Raw genomic sequence first — 24,843 nt, 5'->3', positions numbered from 1 at the left:
TGGCTGGAATGTTGCAATCACAGTCTTATCACAACCCCACAAACACCTTTACCCCTGCTATCTAACCTTGGAAGGGTCAAAGTTAGTATGAACCCAAAGTTCCCAGCTCTGCTGCTACACATCCTTTGTACTCTGAATTCTAGCAAATAATAATAATACTAATAATACTAATAATAATAATAATAATAATAATAATAATAATAATAATAAGCCAGTGATCCCAACACCACTACTCTTCCTGCTTGCCTCTGTTCTACTGCAGTGACTGAACAAGCACACATCAGAGCTGAATACCCTGTAAGAAAACCAACTTTTTTCTCTAGCACCAACACCTTGTCTCAGGATGTATAAAGCAATAATACAAAATACAACATGTGTAATATGTACAAGTTTGTCAATGGAATAGGAAGCAGGAAAGGGATGAGGAGGAAGAAATAGATTTAATCTTCCACAGCAATGTGATCAGCAGAAATTAGTCATAGTGTGGCTATTGGTACAATACAACCCTGAATTGGGGGGGGGGGGATATATTTCTAGATTCTGCATGGATGGGCAAAACTTAAGATAATAGTGAACCCTATTGAAATGAAGGACTTCTGGACTAAGACTATCATAGACTCATACTGTAGGACATAGAAATTGCCCAGAGAGGACATATTTTTGGAGCATGAATAAAAGAAACCATGGATGCTGGTCCCATGGGTCCAGCAATGAACTGTATTATCATTTGCTCCTTGTTAAAGGTACAACTCTGTCAGAAGTAGGCCACCTTATCCAGCAGGAGTAACCTGAACTGGTGACTCACATTTTTGAAGTCACAGATGCATACATTCAGGTTAGAGGACTTGATTTTTATGTACCATGTGCCTCTGCACTACATGGGGAGAGTCTAAGTGTGACTATTCCAGTCAAGGTCTTTCTGACACCCACCCACCCCACCTGATAATGTCTTGACTACTTACTCGGATATTGAGGCTCGCGACCACCACATCTCCTGTAGGTGTGATGATGGGGATGTTCTCGCAGATAATGCCATTATCCACATCAACCACACGTCCTGTCAGCAAAAAAGGGCAAGGTGCATAGGATGGGGGGTAGGGACGAAAAGACCGGGCATCAAATCTACAATGAAAGTCAGTGCTCCAATGCTCCGTTCCTTGTATGGAAATATGTACATACAAACACACATACAGAGGCACACCCACTGTCAACTCAGACATGTTAAACCACAATCAAAGAAGGTGAATTGTGGTTTGGTATGTTGTCCAAACTGACCCTAACACACAGGTACTAAGGTGGGACATGATTTGGCTGAGCATGTGTTCCAAATATAAGAGAAGGCCCAAATTTCATTATATTTACCAAGGAGTAAGGAAAGATTTTGGCTGTCCTATTATCTTAGACTCACAGTCGCATCAAATGTATGGCCTCCCCAGGTGGTTTGGACTTCAGCTCCCAGAAATCATGGCCATTGGACAAGCTGACTAGGGCTTCTGGGAGTTGGTGTCTGAAACATCTGGACACCAGTTTGACAATTCTGACCTAGAGGATTTTTAAAAATGATATTTTAAATCTACAGACATACAATAGAGAGTGTTGGCCTTGATGAACTTTATCAATTCTTGCATTATTGGCCATCCTCCTTTTTTCTTTGTGGAAAGATAGGATATAAATCTAATTCTCTCTCTGTCACCCACACACACCATACACACAACCAGCCAACCAACCAACCACAAGCACAGATTCTGGATTAGAACTGCATTGTCTAGAAGCCAGGGAAGCAACTGGTGACAGACAACAAGGAGCATACATACTGCCGACTTCCATAATAGGATAGACTGCTGGGTGAATGGACTATGAAAGGAGTGTAGAATGTGAAGGAAGAAATGAAAGGAGAAAAGGTTGCTTTGGGATAGTAAAAGAAGAAGCAGGCATGAGGCTGGAGAGACATAGAGTGAGAGAGAGAGAAAGGAAAGAGATACAACATTGGAAAGAAGAATAAGAGTGGACACAAAGCAGCAGAAACTAAAAGACCGAAAGGAACTTTCTGCCACAAAACCATCTGATGCTTAGCTAGATATGGATAATTGTGACCATTCTTATTATCAAAACTGGTTTGAGGTTCTTTTTGTGGTTTAGTTTGCCCTTATCTTATGGTAGTTAATCAACTGTATCAACTGTCATAACCCATAATAAGATATGTTGCCTACAAAGATTTGATACTTAGATAACATATGTTATTATGGGTTACAACAATGGATACAGCTTGTCTCTTCTCATCTGCAATCATACACTACATTGCAAAGGAAGGAGAAAAGACAGAAAATCAAACAGATCAGGGACTTTGGCTAGAAGACATCCCCAATTTTCTAGTCTGAGACCTGGTTCCCATTGAGGTGCCAGAACCACCACTGGGGGACACATCCTAGCTAGTCTTCTTTGTGACATGCTAGTTTTCTTTTCAGCCATTCATGTACTGAGACTTTTGGAAGAAACAAACAAATGAATAAAACAAAGCACTGAAAATCAATATCCTTAGCTATTGTTCAAAGAAAGGGGTGGTCAACAGTTAACCAAACCCATGGTTTTGAGTTGAGTCAGTTTCTGCAAAGACACCACCTGCAGCCTGAATTGACACAAACTCAACATAAGTTGCTCATGGCACTGAAAACTAAGTAGAATATCAAGGACTTGAGGCCTGACCAGTCAAGAGTCTCAGGCAATGTAGGCTAGGAATTGAAAAAAGAAAGGCTAGTTCAAAGTTAGGAAGATGCTTCTTGGTAACATTCAGCTACCTCTGGATTTCTATAACTAGATCCTATAAACATTGGTTTGGAAGAAAGTCTCACTGGTTTTCTTTCCAGGTAGGCGTGCAAATGTTTGCAGCCTTGATTTGATCCCATGATGGTGTCAGATGCTACAAAGAGTCAACTACTGTGAGAACCCACATGCAGAGCTCATCTAGCAGTTATTAAGCCAGCAGTAAGAGGAAAATCACACTTCTTTAGCCAAATCCACAAAACGGCTAGAGTGGCTTACCTCTTATCTGGAGAGGTCCTTCCACCCGTACGCCATGCTGCCTTGTTGTCCCTGTACCAGGCTGCCCCTTCTCAAACTCTCCAGGACGCCGGAAGTTGCAATGTTGCACATCTTCAAACACTTGGAACATCTCATATACCCGGGCAGTATAGCCAGCCAATTCAGTCACCTAACAGAGGAAGGAAGAAACATAGAATCTTACTGCTGAAAGGAAAGCCAGAGGTTGCCTTTTCTAGTCTTTGCCTCAGAGTGGGGATATTTTTGAGATGAAATACTTAGCTCAGAACTTGACAACTAGGTTGAGACATCCGAAATACATTCTAACATTTTGTTAATCCTTATGCTACTGGAAACTTGTCTGCAAACATGCAGGTTTGTGCCTGCAAGAGACACTGAGAAGGTATAATTAAATTTACATTCAGGACTCAAAAGTTCAGAATTGCTATGACTGTGGCTATTGGTCACTGTGATGAGTTGTTATTTTAAGTGTTTCATTGTTCAACTGGATTTTAGTTATCATTGCCAACTGCTGTAAAGACCACAAAATGATAATAGTGGGGTAACAAGAAATGGTTGTGGTGCCCAGAAGGTAGAGTGAGGCCTGATGTGATCCTAGCATACCTTTGAAGTTGCCCATTCCTGCTACAGATCCATAGATTAATATATAGATTTGATAAACTGCCTTATGCCAGGTAAGACCATACATTCAGCTTGCCCAATACTGTCAGCTCTAACTGGTAGTAGTTTCTCAACTCTGTCTTTCCGATCACCTCAGCCTTTATGCTGGAGATGTCTAAGAGTAAACTTGAAGTCCCTTTAATGCTTCACGACTGATTCATCACTCAAAATGAGGCTTTAATAACTTCCCAAAGGAAACTTCAAAGGCAGAAAATTCCAAAAGCAGAGGTTCTCACCAGGAACCATACATGGCCCTCCATGCATACTGTACTTTCATTATTTCCAGCCAGTAGCCATATTGGATGAGAAAGTTGGGAGTTGCAATTCAGTATATCCAGAGCATAAACTGAAAGCTTCTATAGGCAGCAACAGATTGCACATGGCTATGATACACAGATGTCATAGTATATGTGGAGAAAATTATTAGTCGTCTTGTGTATTTTCAGGTGGTTACTGGCTTATGGCGACTTTAAGGAAACACTAAGGTGACCCTATCACAGGCTTTTCTTGGCAGTATTGGTTCACAGAGTTTGTCCTTGCCTTCTTCTGAGACTGAAATAGTATCCAAAGTCACCCAGTGAGTTTCCAAAGCCGAACAGGAATTCACACTGTTCTCCCAGTGTCCTAATAATCTAAGGAATTCTAAACATAAAATGTTTCAGTTTTGTCTTGCTGACCTTCCTTCCAACTGCCTAAGTCCACAAACAGTAACTTAATGGAAGGGTGGGAATCAACCATCAAGAAAGTTCATTTGTGAAAGTATGATTTCTAACTTTCTTTGAGAAAATAGCTAAGCATATTCCATTCAAATCAAAATAAGGGTTAACAACAGCAATGTGGATCCTCCTTTAGAGAAAGAGTGAGCATGTTAGTCCCTTTGAGAGTTTGGAAAAACTATTTATTGTAACCAACATTCTCGCCTATTCCTTGGCCTATTTGCTCACATGCAAATCCCATTGAATTGAAATGTGACTGGCTCCTGAGCAAGCTTGTATGTGTGTGTATATGCCTTCAATTTGCCTGTTGACTTATTTTGAACCAATTAATTTCATTGGGTTTTCTTAGGAAAGGAATACTCGGGGCCCTTCCACATAGCTCTATATCCTGGAATATCAAGGTAGAAAATCCCACAATATCTGCGTTGAACTGGGTTATCTGAGTCCACACTCAGATAATGTGGGATTGCCTTGATATTCTGGAATATAGGGCTGTGTGGAAGGGCCCTCAGAGGTGGTTTTGCCAGTTCCTTCCTCTGACATATAGTCTAAAATGTCTGGTATTTGTTGGTGGTTTACTATTCAAATAATAACTAGGTTTGACCCTGGTTAGCTTCTAAGGTCAAATGGAATCTGATGCCTTCAGGATATTATTTAAGCAATGTAAACATGCATACATGATGGTATATTTGGGTATGCTCCCTTCAAAGTATTTCGACTGTTGTACATCAACATAAACACTGTGAATCAGCAGACAGCAGTCTTAGGTCAAAGATCACATCAGTGGGTGAGGGAAAATACTACCAGATAAAGAATCAGAAGACAGAGTGCTGTGAGGCAGCTAATGTGTGGATGCTTTGCACCTAGAGTGATCAGGACTGAACCTTGATCTGCCTTGAGTAAACCAGGTCTTGCTGATTGCTGCCTCAATGCCACTTAAAAACATTTCTTAGGGCTGTCTCTCAGGCCCCATCTATACTGCTAAATAAAATCAAGATTATATGGCAGTGTAGACTCATAATCCAGTTCACATCAGATAATCTGGATTATCTGCTTTGATAATCTGAATTATATGGCAGCGTAGATCCAGCATCATTCCTTTCTTCTAAGAATCAGAAATCCTCATCGCCTGCCATGTCAAGCAACTCAAGTGCTGAGCTGGACTGCAACTCCCTTCACAGTCATCCACCAGAACCATTGGCATTGTTGGCCAGAATGAATGAGAGCTATCCAGTATATCTGGAGGGTGTCAAATTGGGGGAAGGCTAGCCTAGTTGCAAACTGTACCTCTTTGTAAGATGAAATGACCCTCTCTGTTGCATCTGCTGCTGCAGTCAGCAGACTTCGGGCGGTGGTGAAGGCTTCGGTCCTCAAGCTCACTAGCTCTTGCTCCTCCATTTCCAAAGCCGCTTGCTTCACTGCCTCCGAGTCTGGCATGGAACCAAATTTGTGAGATTGAAGGAGATGCATGAAGATATCAACAAACACTCTTAGGCAGCATAGCTTTCTACATCCTTAATGTACTTCTGATTTCAACACTGCCTGGAAATCTCATCCTTTTGTATGCAGTTCCTCTGTTCTAATGCCTCAATATAGGAGCCACGGGTGGCACAGTGGGTTAAACTGCTGAGCTGCTGAACTTGCTGACTGAAAGGTCGGTGGTTCAAATCTGGGGAGCAGGGTGAGTTCCTGCTGTTAGCCACAGAGTCTTGAGTGTTGGACTAAGGCCCTTTCTACCCTGCCATATAATCCGGATTATCAAATCCGATAATCCACATTATTTGCTTTGAACTAGATTATATGAGTTTACACTGCCATATAATTTAGTTCAAAGCAGATAATCTGGATTTTATATGGCAGTGTAGAGGGGCCTAAACTGAGGGATCAAGGTTCGAATCGAATCATGAAACCCGCTGGGTGACCTTGGGCAAGTCACACTCTCTCAGCCTCAAAGGAAGGCAAGGCCAAACCCCCTCTAAACAACTTCAGCCATGAAAAACTCACGATAGGTCTGTTTCAGGGCTAAAATAAGTTAAAAAATGACGTGAAGGCACATAACTATTAAAGATATAGGAACCCTTTCCTGTTTTTAACCTGACTATCCCATTAATATCAGATACCATGGCTAGGAACAAGCAAGAGGTCCCTGTGGGTTATCATGATTTCCCATGACCTTTCTTTACTTTATCTGAACATGCTGCAGAGATTAAAACTAACAAAGGCCCTTTTCAGGCTTTATGAAAATAAATAAAGCAAATGAGGGCAGAGAAAGCTTAGAAACTCAAAATTACTAAGCAAATCACTGCGCACCAAAAAGGTCCTTCCCAGCTTGAGTTCTTTCCATAGTGATCTCCATTGGCTACATAGGTTGGGAATGATAGTAGTCCAGCACACCAGGACTAGCAAGCCTATCTAGACTTAAAGGGTAGAGCTATTCAGAAAGCCTGGCACTGGCTCAAGAAAGATCTATGGACACCTGTTTTAAAACTCAAGAGAAGGAATTTGGTGATCAGCTAATTTTGCTCTTCCTGGGTCAATTCCAGAATTTGGAAATGTTACATCAGGCTACAGTTTCGAAAATGCCCTAGCCAGAATGATGAATGGGAACTGTGCATCAAAAATGCAATTTCTCCATCTTCTGGAAATTTCATTAGAAGCCCGTGCATACTACACTACCATAGCCTTATGATTTCAGTTTGATTACCATGGCTGCATTCTATGGAAGTTTGGCCAGATTTACCAGAGCTCTGGCTGAGGATTCTAAATGCCCTTCCCAAAAGTATAAATTCCAGGATTCCACAGAACGTTGCCATGGCAGTTGAAATGGAATCATACTGCTATAACTGAGTCCCCTCGGGTGAGAAGGGCGGGGTATAAATGATTGAAATAAATAAATAAATAAATATCTGTGTAGTGTAAAAAAAGCCCTGTGAGTCTGAGCCACATATGGAGGGTGGTTTGCACACCAACATGTCAATGTCGAACTACACTGTTTCCCACATATACTTGTTATTTAATAATAGATTATTAGTATCAATTAGGAGCTACGAAATGATTTAAGATTTCAACAAACTACATATTATCCTGATGATAATCTTACAGTAACTCATGCAGGTGTTTAAATGTGTGGGACACATAGGCTGACTGGTCAGCTAATGAATTATGATTAATTGAGAGAGTTGCCATTACGTATCATAAACCATCTATCATATATGTACGTATATAATTTCCTTGCACACACCTTACAGGACACCCTTCACAGAGGATCCTCCCAAACCCACTATTTGCACTGGTATAACACTGTGGTCTGAGAAGTCAAAAAAGAGGAAGGTGTGGCATCTTCCAGATGCTTTTGAGTTCCAATGTCCATCATCCCTCACAATTGACTATGATAGGAATTATAGGAGACACAGTTCAACGCTATCTGGAATGCCACACATTTTCTGCCCCTTGCAGATCTACAACTTCTCTTTCTTTCTTTCTAGCTCAAATCTCTTTCCAAAGGCAAAGCTTGTACTGAAGGACACAAGCTCTCAGTCCTGTGTGTATACATACATAGTCCAGGAACCAACATCAAGGAGAATTAATGAACGACTGTGCACAGAAGGAGATATTTGGGAATACTCATCTCTACTGTGTAACAAGAACAGCTTCTGCACTTGGATAGACAAGTAACATGCGTGCTGATCCTTTCCTACACCTGCTGGTTTGCCTCAGCCATTCTCTAGACCAGGGGTCTCCAAACTAAGGCCCGGGGGCCGGATACGGCCCATCGAAGCGATTTATCCGGCCCCCACGGCACAAGGGCAGAAGGGGGTTGGGCTAAATGACCCAAGAGGTCTCTTCTTCTCTTACAACCCATTATTATTATTATTATTATTATTATTATTATTATTATTATTATTGCTCGGTGGCCAAGCATAGTCCGGCTCTCCAACTGTCCGAAGGATTGTGAACTGGCCCCCTGTTTAAAAAGTTTGGGGACCCCTGCTCTAGACCAGTGATCTCTATCTGTCCCCAAGATGTTTTGGCCTTCCAACTCCCAGAAATCTTAACAGCTGGTAAACTGGCTGGGATATCTGGAAGTTGTAGCTAAAACACCTGGGGACCCATAGGTTGAGAACCACTGCGCTAGACGCTTTTCCTCTACTCACCTGGCAAGTTAGGACTCTCTATATGCATTCAATATATTCCTTGGCATTACAGCTGGAATGGTGAGAATTTCAAGAGAAACTTTAATGATCTTTACTAAGAGACTGCAACCCATCAAAGTTTCTAACAAATAAATCCTGGAAGTCTTAAAGATGATACAAAACTATTCACTGCATTCCTGCTCTCAGGGGGCCCTTCTACACAGTTTTGAATGGGAACATATGGCAGCGTGGACTCAGGTCTTTTCCACACAGCTGAATAAAATCCCAAATTATCTGCTTTGAACTGGGATATATTGCAGTGTGGACTCAGATAACGCAGTTCAAGTGCAGATATTGTGGGATTTTCTGCCTTGATATTCTAGTTTATATGACTGTGTGGAAGGGCCCTCAGATAACCCAGTTCAAAGATGTGGGAGTTTCTGCCTTGATATTCTGGGTTATATGGCTGTGTGGTTGAACTTAAGGAAAGTTCCCCTCTTGATCCGTGCTGATTGCATTACTGCATGTACTCACCAGTCTCAGAGTAGCCAGTGGCAGTGATAATTGGTACAGCCACCATGACCAACCCGGCAGCACTCCACACATACTTCATGAGGAACTGCTCCAGCATGACATACCAGAGTCTCTCCAGGAGCAATACATTGATCTGGGAGGCCAGCTCACGATAGCAGTGCCTTAGGAGTGACAATTCCACCTAGAAGGGAGCAGTCCAAAGAGACATTCAGATAAAGCGTTGCAACAGATGACATTCAGGGAACATACAGTGGCTCTAATCATCATCATCATCATCATCATCATCATCTCAGTCAAGAATGCCACAACCCTCAGTCTGTAAGACCTGAGCAGTACTGATGACTTCATTGTCTTTCATTCATAGAGCCGCCATAAACTGAAATTGGTCTAACAATGTCTGAAGTTGGCTTAACATTTTCCACCCCAGTTTAAAGAATGCTTTTGTGCTTGTGGGCTAACTGGTAATCCAGAAAGGAACCATGCAAGGTGGGAAATAGAGGCCTGATACTCAGGCCCCTTCCACACAGCTGTATAAAATCCACATTGAACTGGATTATATGGCAGTGTGAACTCAGAAATCCCATTCAAAGCAGATATTGTAGATTATCTGCCTTGATATTCTGGGCTATATGGCTGTGTGGAAGTGCCCTCAGATATCAACATTTTTGTGTCACTATCTGTATGCATATCATAAGAAGGTCCAATAGTTTTACAGTAGTCATCTTTACACATCCCTGCTCTAGTGCCGTTAGCAATGGACTGGTCAACATAAAGATCTAAGGTCCCTTCCACACAGCAGAATAAAATCCCACATTTTTTGCTTTGAGCGGAGCCCCCAGTAGTGGAGCTGGTTAAACCGCTGAGCTACTGAACTTGCTGACCAAAAGGTCGGAGGCTCAAATCCAGGGAATGTGGTGAGGTCCTGCTGTTAGCCCCAGCTTCTGCCGACCTAGCAGTTCAAAAACATGCAAATGTGAGTAGATCAATAGATACTGCTCTGGCGGAAAGGTAATGGCGCTCCATACAGTCATTCCGGCCATGTGACCTTGGAGGTGTCTATGGACAACGCTGGCTCTTCGGCTTTGAAATGGAGATGAGCACCAATCCCCAGAGTCGGGCACAACTAGACTTAATGTCAGGGGAAAACCTTTACCTTTCTGCTTTGAACTGGAATGTATGGCAGTGTGGACTCAGAAAACCCAGTCAAAGCAGATATTGTGGGATTTTCTGCCTTGATATTCTAAGTTATATAGCTGTGTGGAAGGGCCCTCGGTGATGCTTTCATTATCACTATGGCCCCTTCTACACAGCTGTATAAAATCCACATTATCTGCTTTTGACTGGATTATATGGCAGTGTAGATTTAGGCCCCTTCTACACAGCTGTATAAAATCCACATTATCTGCTTTTGACTGGGTTATATGGCAGTGTAGATTTAGGCCCCTTCCACACAGCTGTATAATATCCACAATGAACTGGATTACATGGCAGTGTGGACTCAGATAATCCAGTTCAAAGCAAATATTGTGGATTATCTGCCTTGATATTTTGGGTTACATGGCTGTGTAGGAGGGTCCTAAAATAATTCAGTTCAAATCAGATAATGTGGATTTTTTGCTTTGATAACCTGGGTTAACTAGCAGTGCGGAAGGGGCCTTAGTTGTCATGTTAGGAAGAGTAGCACCTGCTCAGTTTGTGAACTTTGGCCTGTTCTTAAAGACATGACAGAAAGACCTATCCTTGTAAAAAAAAAAAAGCCAAAGATAGGTGGCAACTTTAATTAGCCATTTGTTGTTCTTTGCTACAAGAAACACAATGGGCTGTGCGAAGGATTGCATAGCGAAGGATGTCTTGAGGCAGTATAAAAGTTGACTGGGACATATGAATGAGCCAGAGCAGTTCTCTAACTGAACATACAGAATTCTGAGATGAATACAATGCAAATACAACAGAGAAAGGTTGCCAACAGCACAATCATATTAAATTGTTTATCTTAACAACAACAAATGCTTCAGCCACCACTTTAAGCAAACTACTGATAAATACATAAAGGCAGAGGCTGGTTAAAAAGAAGACATAGCTCTCTGTTTACTAGTTATCAAGTTATAAGTAATCTGGCAACATGCCTAACTTAATAGCCCAACTGCTATGGAGACAATAGGGCAAACAGTTCCAGAACTCAACACTAGGAAGTAAAAAGATCTTAAATAAACAACGAGGAGGAATGGCCCATGGTTCTAGAAGTTTCTACACTAATGCACAGAACATGAGAAATAAACAAGTTAAACTTGAACTTTTGACACAGCCATGCAAATATAGTATAATAAGCATCATCAAAAGCTGGTGGGATGAGTCTCATGAATGGAATGTAGTAATAAGGACCTATTTTAGAGAAATAGACAAAACAGGAAAGGCAAATTTCTGGAGAACAAAAGACTGGAAGAATGCAAATGCCAAAGGGGGAAAAAAGACTCAATTGGCAGTCAGCCTTGCATCAATTTCAGGAAAGATTCTAGAGTAAATTGTTACAAACACAGTCTGTAAGCACTTAGAAAGGAATGTCATGATCACTAAAAGTCAATAAGGGTTTCAACATGTCATGTCAGACCTATCTCTTTTTTATAGTTGCAAACTTAGTAGATGAAGGGAATGCGGTGGGGTTAGTGTATCTAAAGCATTCCCTTCACTTACTAAGTTTGGTAGATCTACCAGTAAGATCTTTCACAAGTTCCTCCATGATGTTCTTATACACAAGTTAATAAAATGTGAGCTAGACAATCCTACTGTTAGGGGCCCTTCCACAGCCATAATAACCCAGAATATCAAGGCAGGAAATCCCACATTTTCTGCTTTGAACTGGAATATATAGCAGTGAGGACTTAGATATGTGAGATTTCCTGCCTTGATATTCTGGGTTATATGGTTGTATGGCTCCTCCTCATCCTGGAGAGAAGTGATTGGTGGGGTGCCACAGGGATCTTCTCAGTGCCATTCAACATCTTTCTACCTAAGTTGGATGATGCAACAGAGGACATGCTTATCAAATGTGCAGATGACATCAAATTGAGAGGCGAAGCTAATACTCCAGAGGACTGGATTAGAATTCAAAATGACTTTATAACTAATTAAAGCTGGGTCAAAACAAACAAAAATAATTTCTTTGCAAATAAATGGAAAGTAGTACATGTAGACAGATAACACTGCATATGACAAGGATCTAGAGGTCTTAGTAGATTTTAAGTTAACAGAATGATGTGGCAGCTAAAAAATTAATGTGATTTTAGTCTGCATCAACAGGAATACAGTGTCTAGATCGAGGGATGTAATAATATTACTCTATTCTGCTTTGGTTGCACCTCACCTGGAATACCGAGTCTGGTTGGGAATGTCACAATTTAAAAAAGAGATTGATAAGCTGGAAAATGTATAGAAGAGGGTGACCAAAATAGTTGAAGTTCTGCACACCATGCCCTATGTGAAATGGCTGAAGGGGCTGGGTATATTTAGCATGGAGAAGAGAGAGTTAAGAGGTGGCATGATACCCATGTTTAAATATTCAAAGGATATCATATTGAAGATGCAGCTTGCTTGTTTTCTGCTGCTTCAGAAACGAGGACACAGAGCAATGGATACAAACTACAGGAAAAGAGATTCCACCTAAACGTTAGGAAGAAATTTTCTGATGGTAAGAGCTGTTTGACAGTGGAATATGCTGCTTTGGAGCATAGCAGGGGTTCCTTCATTTGAAGCAGATGCTGGATGGCTACATGTCAGGAGTGCTTTGATGGTATATTTCTGCATAGAAGGGGGTTGAACTGGGTGGCCCTTGTGCTTTCTTCCAACACTGTGACTTTATGATTGAACTAGATAATTTTAAGTGGTATAGGGAAGGATATGAAACTATTTCCCAAGGGAAAATGATGGACTAAGCAAATGATGGAGTTTGCCCTTTACTTGTTCTAACAGCACAAGCCTGTGTCTGTTGACTTGGTAGTAAGTTCAATGGAACCTACTCTCCATGAAATATGATGATATTTAGAATATTAGCCTTATAGCATAACCTAATACGGATCAACTGAAAAGTAAGTCCTAATTATGTTCAGTAGGCTTGCTCACACAGATTTTTGCCTAGAATGGAAGCCTAAAAGACTCTACTTCAGCCTTTTTCAATCGACAACTGTGCAGATGAGGTAGAGAACAGGTCCCACCTCTTCAAAAATAATTGGGGAAATTGGAAGTTGTATTCTAGTACATCTAGAGTATGCCAGGTTAGGGGAAATGAATCTAGGCCTCCCCAGAGCCTCAACAACAGGAACTTGGTTTACTGGCTTTAATCATCAAGCTAAAAAGCCATGTTCTCAAGCTTCTTATGTGTCTGTTTTTAAATGAAAGAGAGGGAAAGTCTGCCAAGGGGCATATCACTTGAATTTACACAAACTTTCAACAAACAAACTGACACCTCAGTTCTAAAGGCATCCCTCACTGGCTTTGCACCGATTACACAACTCAACAAATATACATTGGTGTCTTGGTTTGTAGGCCTGTTCCTGAGGTTATTTGAGGTGCTGATTCAGAAAATTGCATTAGATACACTGCATCAACTCTAATTTCTTACGATATTGTTATCATGGTTTTCTATGGGTGAGCAGATGAAGACTGGTAGATGACGACTGGTAAATGGCATATGTTCTGTATCTCAAAAACTGGAGTTGATAGGGGGAAAGTGGTGCCTTTTGGAATCAGCAAATGAATGCTGGCCAGTATTATCATTGAGGCTTTTATTGTACAGCAGTCGTTTTCAACCTACGGGATCCCCAGATGTTTTGGCCTTCAACTCCCAGAAATCTTAACAGCTGGTAAACTGGCTGGGATTTCTGGGAATTGTAGTCCAAAACACCTGGGAACCCGCAGGTTGAGAATCACTATTGTACATGAACTATGCTGAAGCAATATTCCTGTTTGCATCCATAGACAGTCATGACCTATGCCGGATTTTAATTTAATACTGGAAGTTCAGGCTGTGGTGTCACTCTCTTATACTGTTCTCTCCTCCTTGCATTTGAACTTATATCTGTCTCTAAAACTCCATAGGAACTAGCCTCGTTGGCTATTGGCCTGATAGATTATGTTAAACCTGACTGCAAAAATGCCAATAAATTAGTCTACACAGGACTTTTGACTGTACAACCCTGTGTTAAGGTCAAACTTGGGACTGAAAGTGTGCTATGTCAGGCCCCATCTACACTGTCATATAAACCCAGATTATCTGCTTTGAACTGGATTATATGACAGTGTGGATTTATATAATCCAGTTCAAGGCAGATAGTGTGGATTATCTGTTTAAGCAGTCTGGATTATTTAGTAGTGTAGATCCAGTCTCAGTCAGCCTAAGAGCATAGGAAAGCTAGTGTTTGGATTACAGCTTTCAGAATCACTCAGGGCCCTTCTATACAGCTCTATATCTCAGAACACCAAGGCAGAAAATCCCACAATATCTTCTTTGAACTGGATTATCTAAATCCACACTCAGATGTGGGATTTTCTGCCTTGATATTTTGGGATATAGGGCTGTGTGGAAGGGCCCTCAGATAGGATAGTCAAGCCACTGAGTAAGACTTCCCATGGATCAGCACTTCCCAATGAATGCATTTACTGAGAGAGAATCAACAGCGTATAGCCTACAGCACATATGTCAATCTCAAGGCCTGCAGGGCAAATCCAGACAGCCTTGTCATTTTATGTGGCCCTCCAGATGCTGGACTACAACTCATGTATTCCCCATAATTAGACATCATGATTAGTGGTAATGGGGGTTGTGATACAGGAACATCTGGAAGGCAGCAATATGTTCTCTTTAGTCAAGATAGTGGGGTTTGAATTGAGACACAAGGCTTGTGGATATGATATCTGATCTTTTGGCCTTTCTCAACCCAAGATTGACAATTGCTATTTATTGGGTTGCAGACCCATTATCCCCAGTCTGCATGGCAGATAATAAAAAATGATGGGAGTTGTTGTTTGATTAACATCTGGGGATCCAAACTGAGTAAAAAATAAAGAGCACCGACTGCTAGGTAAACAAAAAATCATAGTTGTCCCTCTGTATGGATTCTCCATCCATGGATTTAATGCATTGCAATCATAAGGCTGATGTTGCCCTCGATGAAAATGAATTTGACACCCCTGGTTTAGGGTGTTTAAGGTGTTTGAAGCATGTGAATGGAAGGGGGGGATATTCTATTATGTGTGTGACTTTCAAATGAGAACAAGATTTAGGAGCTCTGTGTTTTTATTGCCTAGGGATTTCCTTCCTGCCCTGGTCCCTCTTTGCCGTGCGTAGCCAGTATGGGGAATCATCTTAAGTCAGAGACAAACTCAGGACCCTTCCACACGGCCATATAACCCAGACCATCAAGACAGATAATCCACAATGTCGGCTTTGAACTGGGTTATCTGAATTCACACTGCCATATAATCCAGTTCAATGTGGATTTTATACAGCTGTGTGGAAGGGGCCCCTTAGGTAAGGGAGGGTATCGTGAATGCACCAAAATCCTGCCTAGAAGGCTTTTGAGCATTTGAGTGGGCTGTGAATGTCAGGGTTAACAACACCATGCAACCTGTTGCTGTACAACAAATATTCTGATGAGTAATAGCTGGTCATGGGATGCATTGTCTAGCCTTTTTTCGAAGAACAACTGTTGCACACAAGCCTTTTTGTACAAAGGATCTGGGTATGAGTGTTTCTTCATTTTCCCTACACATCTTGCTTCTAAGAAGAAGCAGAGAACAAAAGACTAATAACCATTAGAGAGAGAGTGGGAGAGAAAGGAAGTGAGAAGGGGCGGGAGGGAAGTATTATGTACTTCTTGTGCGTGACCTAAAATTGCTTATTATTCTGGCAACTTGCCTGAGGTAGGAGAGCCTCCGGCCTTGAAAGTGCCCCGATGCAGCTGTATTTGCAATGGAGGGAGGGAAAGCAAAAAATATATCTGACTGTGAATAGGAAGACACTCTGATATAACAAAACCTTATTCTGTTGTCCTTCAGAAACAATGACAGAAAGAACGTAGTCATCCTGGTGCACTCACAGTTGCTACTCTTCAATCTACTCTGCTCTCTGGGAATGCAAAACTATTTTAAGTGCCACCTTGATGCCAAACATGGAAGGCCCCGGGGCTGTTTTGACTGCTCAAGCAGGAATCAAGCGGGGAGCAACAGAAACCAAGCAGGGTTTCTAGAGGAAAACGGAAAGCTACCAATCCCGAAGCATGAGGAGACACTTCCCGAAGGAGATAAAATCAGGTCAGGGCCTCAGCCTTGCCTGGGTCAAAGTCAATGAAAAAGCATACAAAAGAAGAGAAGTAAACAACGGGGCTGCATATTGTCTCTTTTGCAGAGCCAATTTCCTTTCAGCCTGGGCAGGAATTTAAGAAGTTGACTGCCTTCATTTCACAGCTCACTTCTATAGAAAAGGGGAAATGGGAATTTTAGGAAAAAATAAAAACACCCAACCACCTTTTCTGAAATTTTCCATAGTTCAATTCCCTCTTAAGGTTTCCTTCTACCATTAGCCTGTCAACTATCAGGGCAACTTGGCTTTTCTCGCCAAGTTCTCCACAACTTTACCTTGTGCCCCCCATAGAAGGCAATCTCTTCAGAGTTGGCGACCACCCGGGAATGCATGTAACGCAGCTCTCCTTTCCGGCGGGCCTCCTCGGCCACCAGTTGCCCAAACTTTGGTGAACAGGCGCGCAGCACCTTGGCCGTGATGCCCACCACCAGCCCGGCGATAACCGAGGGCCAGACAGTGTCGGCCCCCTTGGATCTGGCCGAACTGACCAAGGTGTAGGACGTCACGATGAGGTCAAGGACTGGCTTGGTCACGTTGGAGTAGAGATGGGCCACCGAGTTGGCAAAGGCCACCAGATCTTCGGTGAGAGATTGGTCTGGGTTGCGCAGGCGCCCGTCCATGTTGCTGACCCGGTAGTAGGTTTGGCCTTGGAAGTACAGCTGGTAGGCATGGTCCACCAAGCGCCCTCGGAAGGCCAGGCTCAGCTGCCCCTCCAGGTACCGGATGGCACTATTGACGAAGGTGGCTGGGAGGGCAATGAGCAGCCATTGCAAAAGTTGCCAGGCAAAGTCCTGTGGGTTCTTGCGGACAATGCAGCGGGCCAGGCGCCCGTCCAGCTGGGCCACATAGACCGAGAGGAAGGTGCGGCTGGCAAGGGCGGCAGAGTGCAAGGCTAGGAGCCCTGTTTGCCGGCACAGTGGCCCTGGAAACAGAAGCCGCAGGAGGCGCAGGAGGCGCAGGAAGAAGACTCTATTGACCCCGGGTGGTGATGCCGCAGCTGCCTCACTTGGCGTCTCCCACTTAGTTGGTGATCCATTGGCACTGGGGCTGCTGTTTGAGCTTGCCCGGAGCTCAGAGGTGGCCCACTGTCTCCTGAGGATGGGATACAACTTCTTGGCACCGTATGCAGCCACCAGCAGCGCCACTGCAGCTCTCTTTGCCGTCACCCCTTGGGTCAGCCGCGATGCCACCTTAGCAGTGGCTAGGGGCATGGTGCCACCAAGGTGGGCTCAAGGCCCCTTGCTGCTGACCCCTTTCCCTCCTCCTCCACCTCTTCCTCTGCCTCCTCCTCCAGCTCAGCCTAGTGCTCTCTGCCTGGCTGTGGCAACACTGGCTTCTCAGCCAGGCTCCGCTCTCATCCCATAATGACCCACCCTCCAACTGACACTCTGGGAGGGGACAGGGAAAGGGCCACCCTCCTCTAGATCATAGAAAAACCCTGAGGCCACGCCTAGAGAAGACGTAGCAGGAAGAGGGAAAAAAACAACACAGAGGCCTGGTCGTTCCTCCAGGCGGCCACTAGATGGAGCACCGCAGGGACCTCTGCACAAACCAAGGTTTTACAGAGAAAGGCATTTTCTCTGTGCTCAAGCGTGGGATCATTTTTTAAGACCAACCCTGAAGTTAAATCCCGTGGGATTAAATGAGACATAGGACCTCATCACACTAGCGCTTGGATCCACTTTAAATCCACTTTAGGAGGGGGCTTTAAACAGCTCAGCTAGACAGGTCCTGGGCTTCACCAAACTACAAACCCCAGAATTCTGCAGGAGTCAGAAACTGGATTTAAAGTGGATTCATGCTCTAGTGCAGGGGTCCTTAAACTTTTAAAGAACCCTTCAGACTGTGGAGGGGCCGAATTATCATTTGGAAAAAAAAACGAACAAATTCCTATGCACACTGCACATGTCTTATTTGTAGTGCAAAACAGCAATAACAATGAAATAATACAATATTTAAAAATGAAAACAGTTGTAACCAACATAACCCTATCAGGATTTCAATGGGAAGTGTGGCCCTACTTCTGGCCAATGAGATAGTCAAGTTAATTAGAATTGTTGTTGTTGTTGTTGTGTGCCTTCAAGTCATTTCAGACTTTGGGTGAGCCTAAGTCTAAAATTATTTATTTATTCATTTACTACATTTATTTACTACATTTATATCCCGCCCTTCTCACCCCGAAGGGGACTCAGAGCAGCTGTATGTACATACAATATATTATTAGCATAGCACAATATTAGCATTATATATTACTACTAGCTGTGCCCGGCCACGCGTTGCTGTGGCGAAGAATGGTGGTATGGGAAATAAAGTATTGAGGAATTGGTGGTAGTTAAGGTAAAGGGTAAACGTTTTCCCCTGACGTTAAGTCCAGTCGTGTCTGATTCTGGGGGTTGGTGCTCATCTCCATTTCTAAGCCGAAGAGCCATCGTTGTCTGTAGACTCCTCCAAGGTCATGTGGGATGACTGCATGGAGCGGCGTTACCTTCCCACCGGAGCAGTACCTATTGATGCACTCACATTTACATGTTTTTGAACTTCTGGGTTGGCAGAAGCTGGGGCTAACAGTGGGGGCTCTGTCAGTTCCCCCAATTCAAACCTGCGGCCTTTCGGTCCAGAAGTTCAGCAGCTCAGCGCTTTAACATGCTGTGCCATCAGGGGACATTATTTCCTAAAGGTTGTGAATATACAATATTTCTGATTGTTTTGGGTTTTTTTTGTGTGTTGGAGGCAAGTATGAATGCTGCAATTAGGAAAAATGATTAGGATGTAATGGCCTTGCAGATTTAAAGCCTGGCTGTTTCCTCCCTGAGTGATTTTTTTGTTGGGAGGTGTTAGCTGGCCCTGATTGTTTCCTGTCTGGAATTACCTTGTTTTCAGAGTGGTGTTGTTTGCGATATTTTATATGCTTCTACTGTCTGTGGCCCTGAGAAAACAGAGGATTGGCCAGACTTTGATGATGGGAATCCTTTGTTGGGAGGTGTTAGCTGGCCCTGATTGTTTTCTGTGTGGAATTCCCCTATTTTCAGAGTGTTGTTCTTTATTTAGTGTTCTGATTTTAGAGATTGTATTGTTCTGTTTTATTATACCACATTAATTTTTATATATTCTGATTTTAGTGTTTTTGAATACTTGGAGCCAGATTGTATTCATTTTCACGGTTGACCGCAACACAATAATAATAATAATAATAATAATAATAATAATAATAATAATAATAGTAAGGATAGTAATATAGTAATAATAATGACTTTGGTAATACATAGTGCTTCACTGCCTTCTCAGCTTCCTTTCTGGAAGAATCCTTTCTTGGGAGGTGTTAGCTGGCCCTGATTGTTTCCTTTGTGGAATTTCCAATTTCCTTGCTTTATTTACTTTCTTTATTTCTTTATTACTGTCCTGGTTTTAGAGATTATATTGTTCTGCATTATTCTATCCTAGAAATAATTTCATATCAAAGTAGAATCTCACTTATCCAACATTCGCTTATACAATGTTCTGGATTATCCAACACAGTCTGCCTTTTCATAATCAATGTTTTTGTAGTCAGTGTTTCAAATTCATTGTGATATTTTACTGGTAAATTTGTAAATACAGTACAGTAGAGTCTCACTTATCCAACATAAGTGGGCTGGCAAAATGTTGGATAACCAAATATGTTGGATAATAAGGAGGCGTTAAGGAAAAGCCTATTAAATATCAAATTAGGTTATGATTTTACAAATGAAACACCAAAACATCATGTTAGACAACAAATTTGGCAGAAAAAGTAGTTCAATACGCAGTAATGCTATGTAGTAATTACTGTATTTATGAATTTAGCACCAAAATATCACGATATATTGAAAACATTGACTACAAAAATACGTTGGATAATCCAGAACGTTGGATAAGCGAGTGTTGGATAAGTGAGACTCTACTGTAATTACTACATAGCATTACTGCGCATGGAACTACCTTTTCTGTCAAATTTGTTGTATAATATGATGTTTTGGTGCTTAATTTGTATAACGATTACCTAATTTGATGTTTAATCAGCTTTTCCTGAATCCCTTCTTATTATCCAATATATTCACTTATCCTGCCGGCCTGTTTACGTTGGATAAGTGAGACTCTACTGTATATTGATCATCTTATATTATCTGCTTAGAACTGGATTATATGAGGCCCCTTCTTCACAGTTGTATAAAATGCACACTGAAGTGGATTATATGGCAGTGTGGAGTCAAGATAATCCAGTTCAAAGCAGATAATATAAGATTATAAATGGGTTATATAGCTGTGTGGAAGGGCCTTGAGTCTACACTGCCATATAATCCAGTGCAAATTAGATCATCTGTGGAAGAGGCCTAAGTGAGGCCTAAATCTGCCTGTCCCCTAACTGAAACCTGGCTGTCCCTTGGTTGCTAGGCAACCAAGTGGGCAGAGATTAGCCCTCTAAACTGGCAGCAATTGGATAAAAACAATTATTGCTCTCCCTCTAATTAGGACTTTATTTTTCTTTTCTTTTTGTTGTATCAACCTAGAGGCGTGGATGATGGGTTGTGTTGTCAAATTTCGAGGTTGGGGGGCCTGTAGTTTTGTTGTTTTGTCCACTGCCCTGATGCCATCACTCTTTTATATATATAGATATTGAACTATACCACTATACTGTAATATTATATGTAATATATAACATATAATTAATATTATTATATGGTATTATTATTAGTATTATATTGTATAACATTATACTATTTTTATCAATATTATATGTATACACAATATATTATATTATTTAAAATGATATAAAATATTATATTATAAAACTGAGGGCGGGGGCCAGGTAAATGACCTTGGAGGGCCGCATCCGGCCCCTGGGCCTTAGTTTGGGGACCCCTGCTCTAGTGTAATGAGGCTACCCGTCCCTGCTCTACGCCTGTGAAACGTGGCCGGTCTACAGATGTCACACTCAACTCCTGGAGCATTTCCATCAGCGTTGCCTCAGAAAAATCCTGCAAATCTCTTGGGAAGACAGGCGGACAAATGTCAGCGTGCTTGAGGAAGCAAAGACCACCAGCATTGAAGAGATGCTCCTATGCCATCAACTCCGCTGGACTGGCCACGTTGTCCGAATGCTCGATCACCGTCTCCCAAAGCAGCTACTCTACTCCGAACTCAAGAACGGGAAATGTAATGTTGGTGGGCAGGAAAAGAGATTTAAAGATGGGCTTAAAGCCAACCTTAAAAACTGTGGCATAGACACTGACAACTGGCCCTTGAGCGCTCTAATTGGAGGTCAGCTGCGACCAGCAGTGCTGAGGAGTTCGAAGAGGCATGGATTGGAGGGCTCAAGGAAGAAACATGCCAAGAGTGTGATTGAGGTGACCACCCCCCCCCCCCAGGACTTTGTAAAAGATAGTTCAAAAATCAAGACTTTATGTTCTATATTCCATATATTTATAGTAGAAGGTGATTGAGACTTTTTACTGGAGTTTACTGTGACTCTCTGCACAAAAGGTGTTTGACCTTTTAGCCTGAGGCAAGAGATAACAACTTCATGAATTGTAAAATCATGCTGCTAAAACTCCACTTTTATGAATTTCCATGCTGGGTTCTCCAGATGTTATGAACTTCGTTCTTATCAAATATTTTCAATTGTTTATATCATTCATGATTCCCCTTTATGCAATGTAACTCACTTTTATGGATTCTCCCTTATTTCCATGAAATCTATCTATCTGCCTATATGTATTTGTACTCTTTGGGATCCCCGGAAAACATGTATTTTTCCCAGCATGGTTTATATTCCAACTTTATTTTATTTTTCATTTTATTTCATATAATTGTCAAATCATGAAATCAAATAGGAAATATTTTGAACTCAACCTGAACCCCAGAACTTATCCCATTTCCTATGACCCAGGCTTCCTTTCCCAAAAACAAAAGGATAATCTGCCACCGCTAAACCCAATCAAATTCAAATTGCATGGACAATATAGGGCTTGAGTCGCCGAATTCGGAGTTTGCTGACCTAAAGGTGATTCGCCCCAAGGCAAACATTGTCATATCTCACCCAAAGGAAAAACCAGGACACCTCAGGAAGGCGCCCTGCAGAGCCTGTCAATATGGCTCATCACCACCCATCTTTGCTTCCATCTCTGACACCCCAAGGCATATCTAAAATCTGTATACGTGACAGAAACCCGGACACCCTTGATTGCTGCCATTAATAAATTAAGCACCCTTTAGAAATCGGTCTAGCAGGATTTAATCCTCTGGTTCCTGTCCCCGTCACCTCATTGTTTCGATAACTCCCGCCTTCTCTTTCCTGATTGGCCCGAGTAGAGACAAAAGGCAGCTTCCTATTGGGCCAACGGAGCAAGGCGGGAAACGAAAGCCCGCCTCGTTCAACCTTCTAGCCTATCAACGATCAGATGGGCGGGGAAGCAGGGCGGGAAATTCAAAGGGTTGTCAGACTGAAATTTTGTATAAGTATGGCTTTATTTTGATTGTATGGTACCCTAGTAGACCGAATGATCGCTACTAGAGTCCTCTTCAGCTGAATTGCTCAATAAAGACTCCTTGGCGGATTTTCCTTCAACTTTGGCGGACCTTCTTCATTTCGGCTTCAGGTTGTATTGCGGCTCGTAATTCTCCTTTTGGCTTCGCCAAGGTCCGTTCTCTCAGGAGCGGATCGGGTCTCTCCTTAAGGGCCCGATCCCCTAAAACGCGGTCGACAACAAGAGGAAGGCCCGTCAAGCCAACCCTGACCGGGACCGCCTTCCACCTGGAAACCGATGTCCTCACTGTGGGAGAACATGCAAATCAAGAATAGATCTCTTCAGCCACCTAAGAACCCACCCCCAAAACACCAGAGATGGAAGACAATCCTCCTCGAGCTACGAGGGATCGCCTAAGTAAGTACCTGTCCCAGCTAGTCAATATGCTTAGGAATTTGCAAGAATGCTGTCTAACCTCCATTGCTTTGTTGGTTTGGATTGATCTGGCACATCCATCATTACAAGCTCTGGCAAGGAGGGTTTTAACAAAAAGGAGTGGTTTCAGTTCCTAATATCAAAACGCAAAATTGGTGGTATGGGGACACCAAGTCACCTTGTCTGTCTCTTGAGGAATCTGCATAACGACCAAGTAGCAACAGTCAGAACAGATCAGGGAATATCAGACTGGTTAAAGATTGGGAAAGGAGTACGGCAGGGCTGTATACTCTCACCCTACCTATTCAATTTGCATGCAGAACACATCATGCAAGGTGCGGGACTTGATGAAGCCACGGCTGGAGTTAAAATTGCTGGAAGAAACATTAACAACCTTAGATATGCAGATGATACCACTTTGATGGCTGGAAGCGGGGAGGAGCTGAGGAGCCTTATCACCAAGGTGAAAGAAGAAAGTGCCAAAGGTGGGTTGCAGTAAAACATCAAGAAACCAAGATGATGGCAACCAGACTGATTGATAACTGGCAAATAGAGGGAGAAAATGTGGAGGCAGTGACAGACTTTGTATTTCTAGGCGCAAAGATTACTGCAGACGCAGACTGCAGCCAGGAAATCAGAAGATGTTTACTTCTTGGGAGGAGAGCAATGACCAACCTCAATAAAATAGTGAAGAGTAGAGACATCACACTGGCAATGAAGATCCGCATAGTTAAAGCAATTGTATTCCCAGTAGTAACCTATGGATACGAGAGCTGGACCATAAGGAAGGCTGAGTGAAGGAAGTTAAGACACTTTTGAACTGTGGTGCTGGAGGAAAATTCTGAGAGTGCCTTGGACTGCAAGAAGATCCAACCAGTCCATCCTCCAGGAAATAATGCCCGACTGCTCACTGGGGGGAAGGATATTAGAGGCAAAGATGAAGTATTTGGCCACATAATGAGAAGACAGGAAAGCTTGGAGAAGGGAATGATGCTGGGGAAAATAGAAGGAAAAAGGAAGAGAGGCCGACCAAGGGTGAGATGGATGGATGGTATCCTTGAAGTGACTGGCCTGACCTTGAAGGACCTGGGTGTGGCCACGGCCGACAGAGAGCTCTGGCATGGGCTGGTCCATGAGGTCACAAAGCGACTGAACGAATAAACAACAACAATCAAAATGTTTGGGGTGGAAAAAATGTTAATTTGGATGGCTGTGTTTTTTTAAGGGCTTGACAGCAATATTTGGTGGTTTTTTGTCATCTGGTTGAGAAAGGACTTATCAATGAATGTGTGTTCCTGATGTATGAAGTGTATGTATGTGTGGAAGAAAAGGAACTAAGAATAAGAATTTATTTGTTACCCACCTCTCCTCATGGCTCAGTTAAAACACAACACCATTCAACACATACCATCAAATAAATGTAATGAAACACACAATCACAAAATACGTAAATTAAAATACATAGTGCAATG

The 24,843-nt window shown here is 42.4% G+C and overlaps 1 protein-coding gene across 2 annotated transcripts in view; it reads right to left on the bottom strand.

The window, feature by feature from the left end:
* abcd1 (ATP binding cassette subfamily D member 1) overlaps positions 1 to 17,877 on the bottom strand; it is a 31,480-nt gene extending 13,603 nt beyond the window's left edge. The window contains exons 1-5 of one of the 2 annotated variants that reach the window (XM_062971259.1): positions 16,730 to 17,864; positions 9,101 to 9,281; positions 5,721 to 5,863; positions 3,040 to 3,208; positions 963 to 1,057 (exon numbers count right to left, since the gene is read on the bottom strand). In XM_062971259.1, coding sequence (XP_062827329.1) covers positions 963 to 1,057; positions 3,040 to 3,208; positions 5,721 to 5,863; positions 9,101 to 9,281; positions 16,730 to 17,665 — 1,524 coding nt within the window. In that variant the 5' untranslated portion in view covers positions 17,666 to 17,864. The other variant, XM_062971260.1, reaches the window with a different exon arrangement.
* Positions 17,878 to 24,843: the final 6,966 nt, after the last annotated feature.

This window comes from Anolis carolinensis, chromosome 2 (genome assembly GCF_035594765.1).
Source record: "Anolis carolinensis isolate JA03-04 chromosome 2, rAnoCar3.1.pri, whole genome shotgun sequence".
NCBI lineage: Eukaryota > Metazoa > Chordata > Lepidosauria > Squamata > Dactyloidae > Anolis > Anolis carolinensis.
This window is presented reverse-complemented; position numbering and strand designations above follow the sequence as displayed.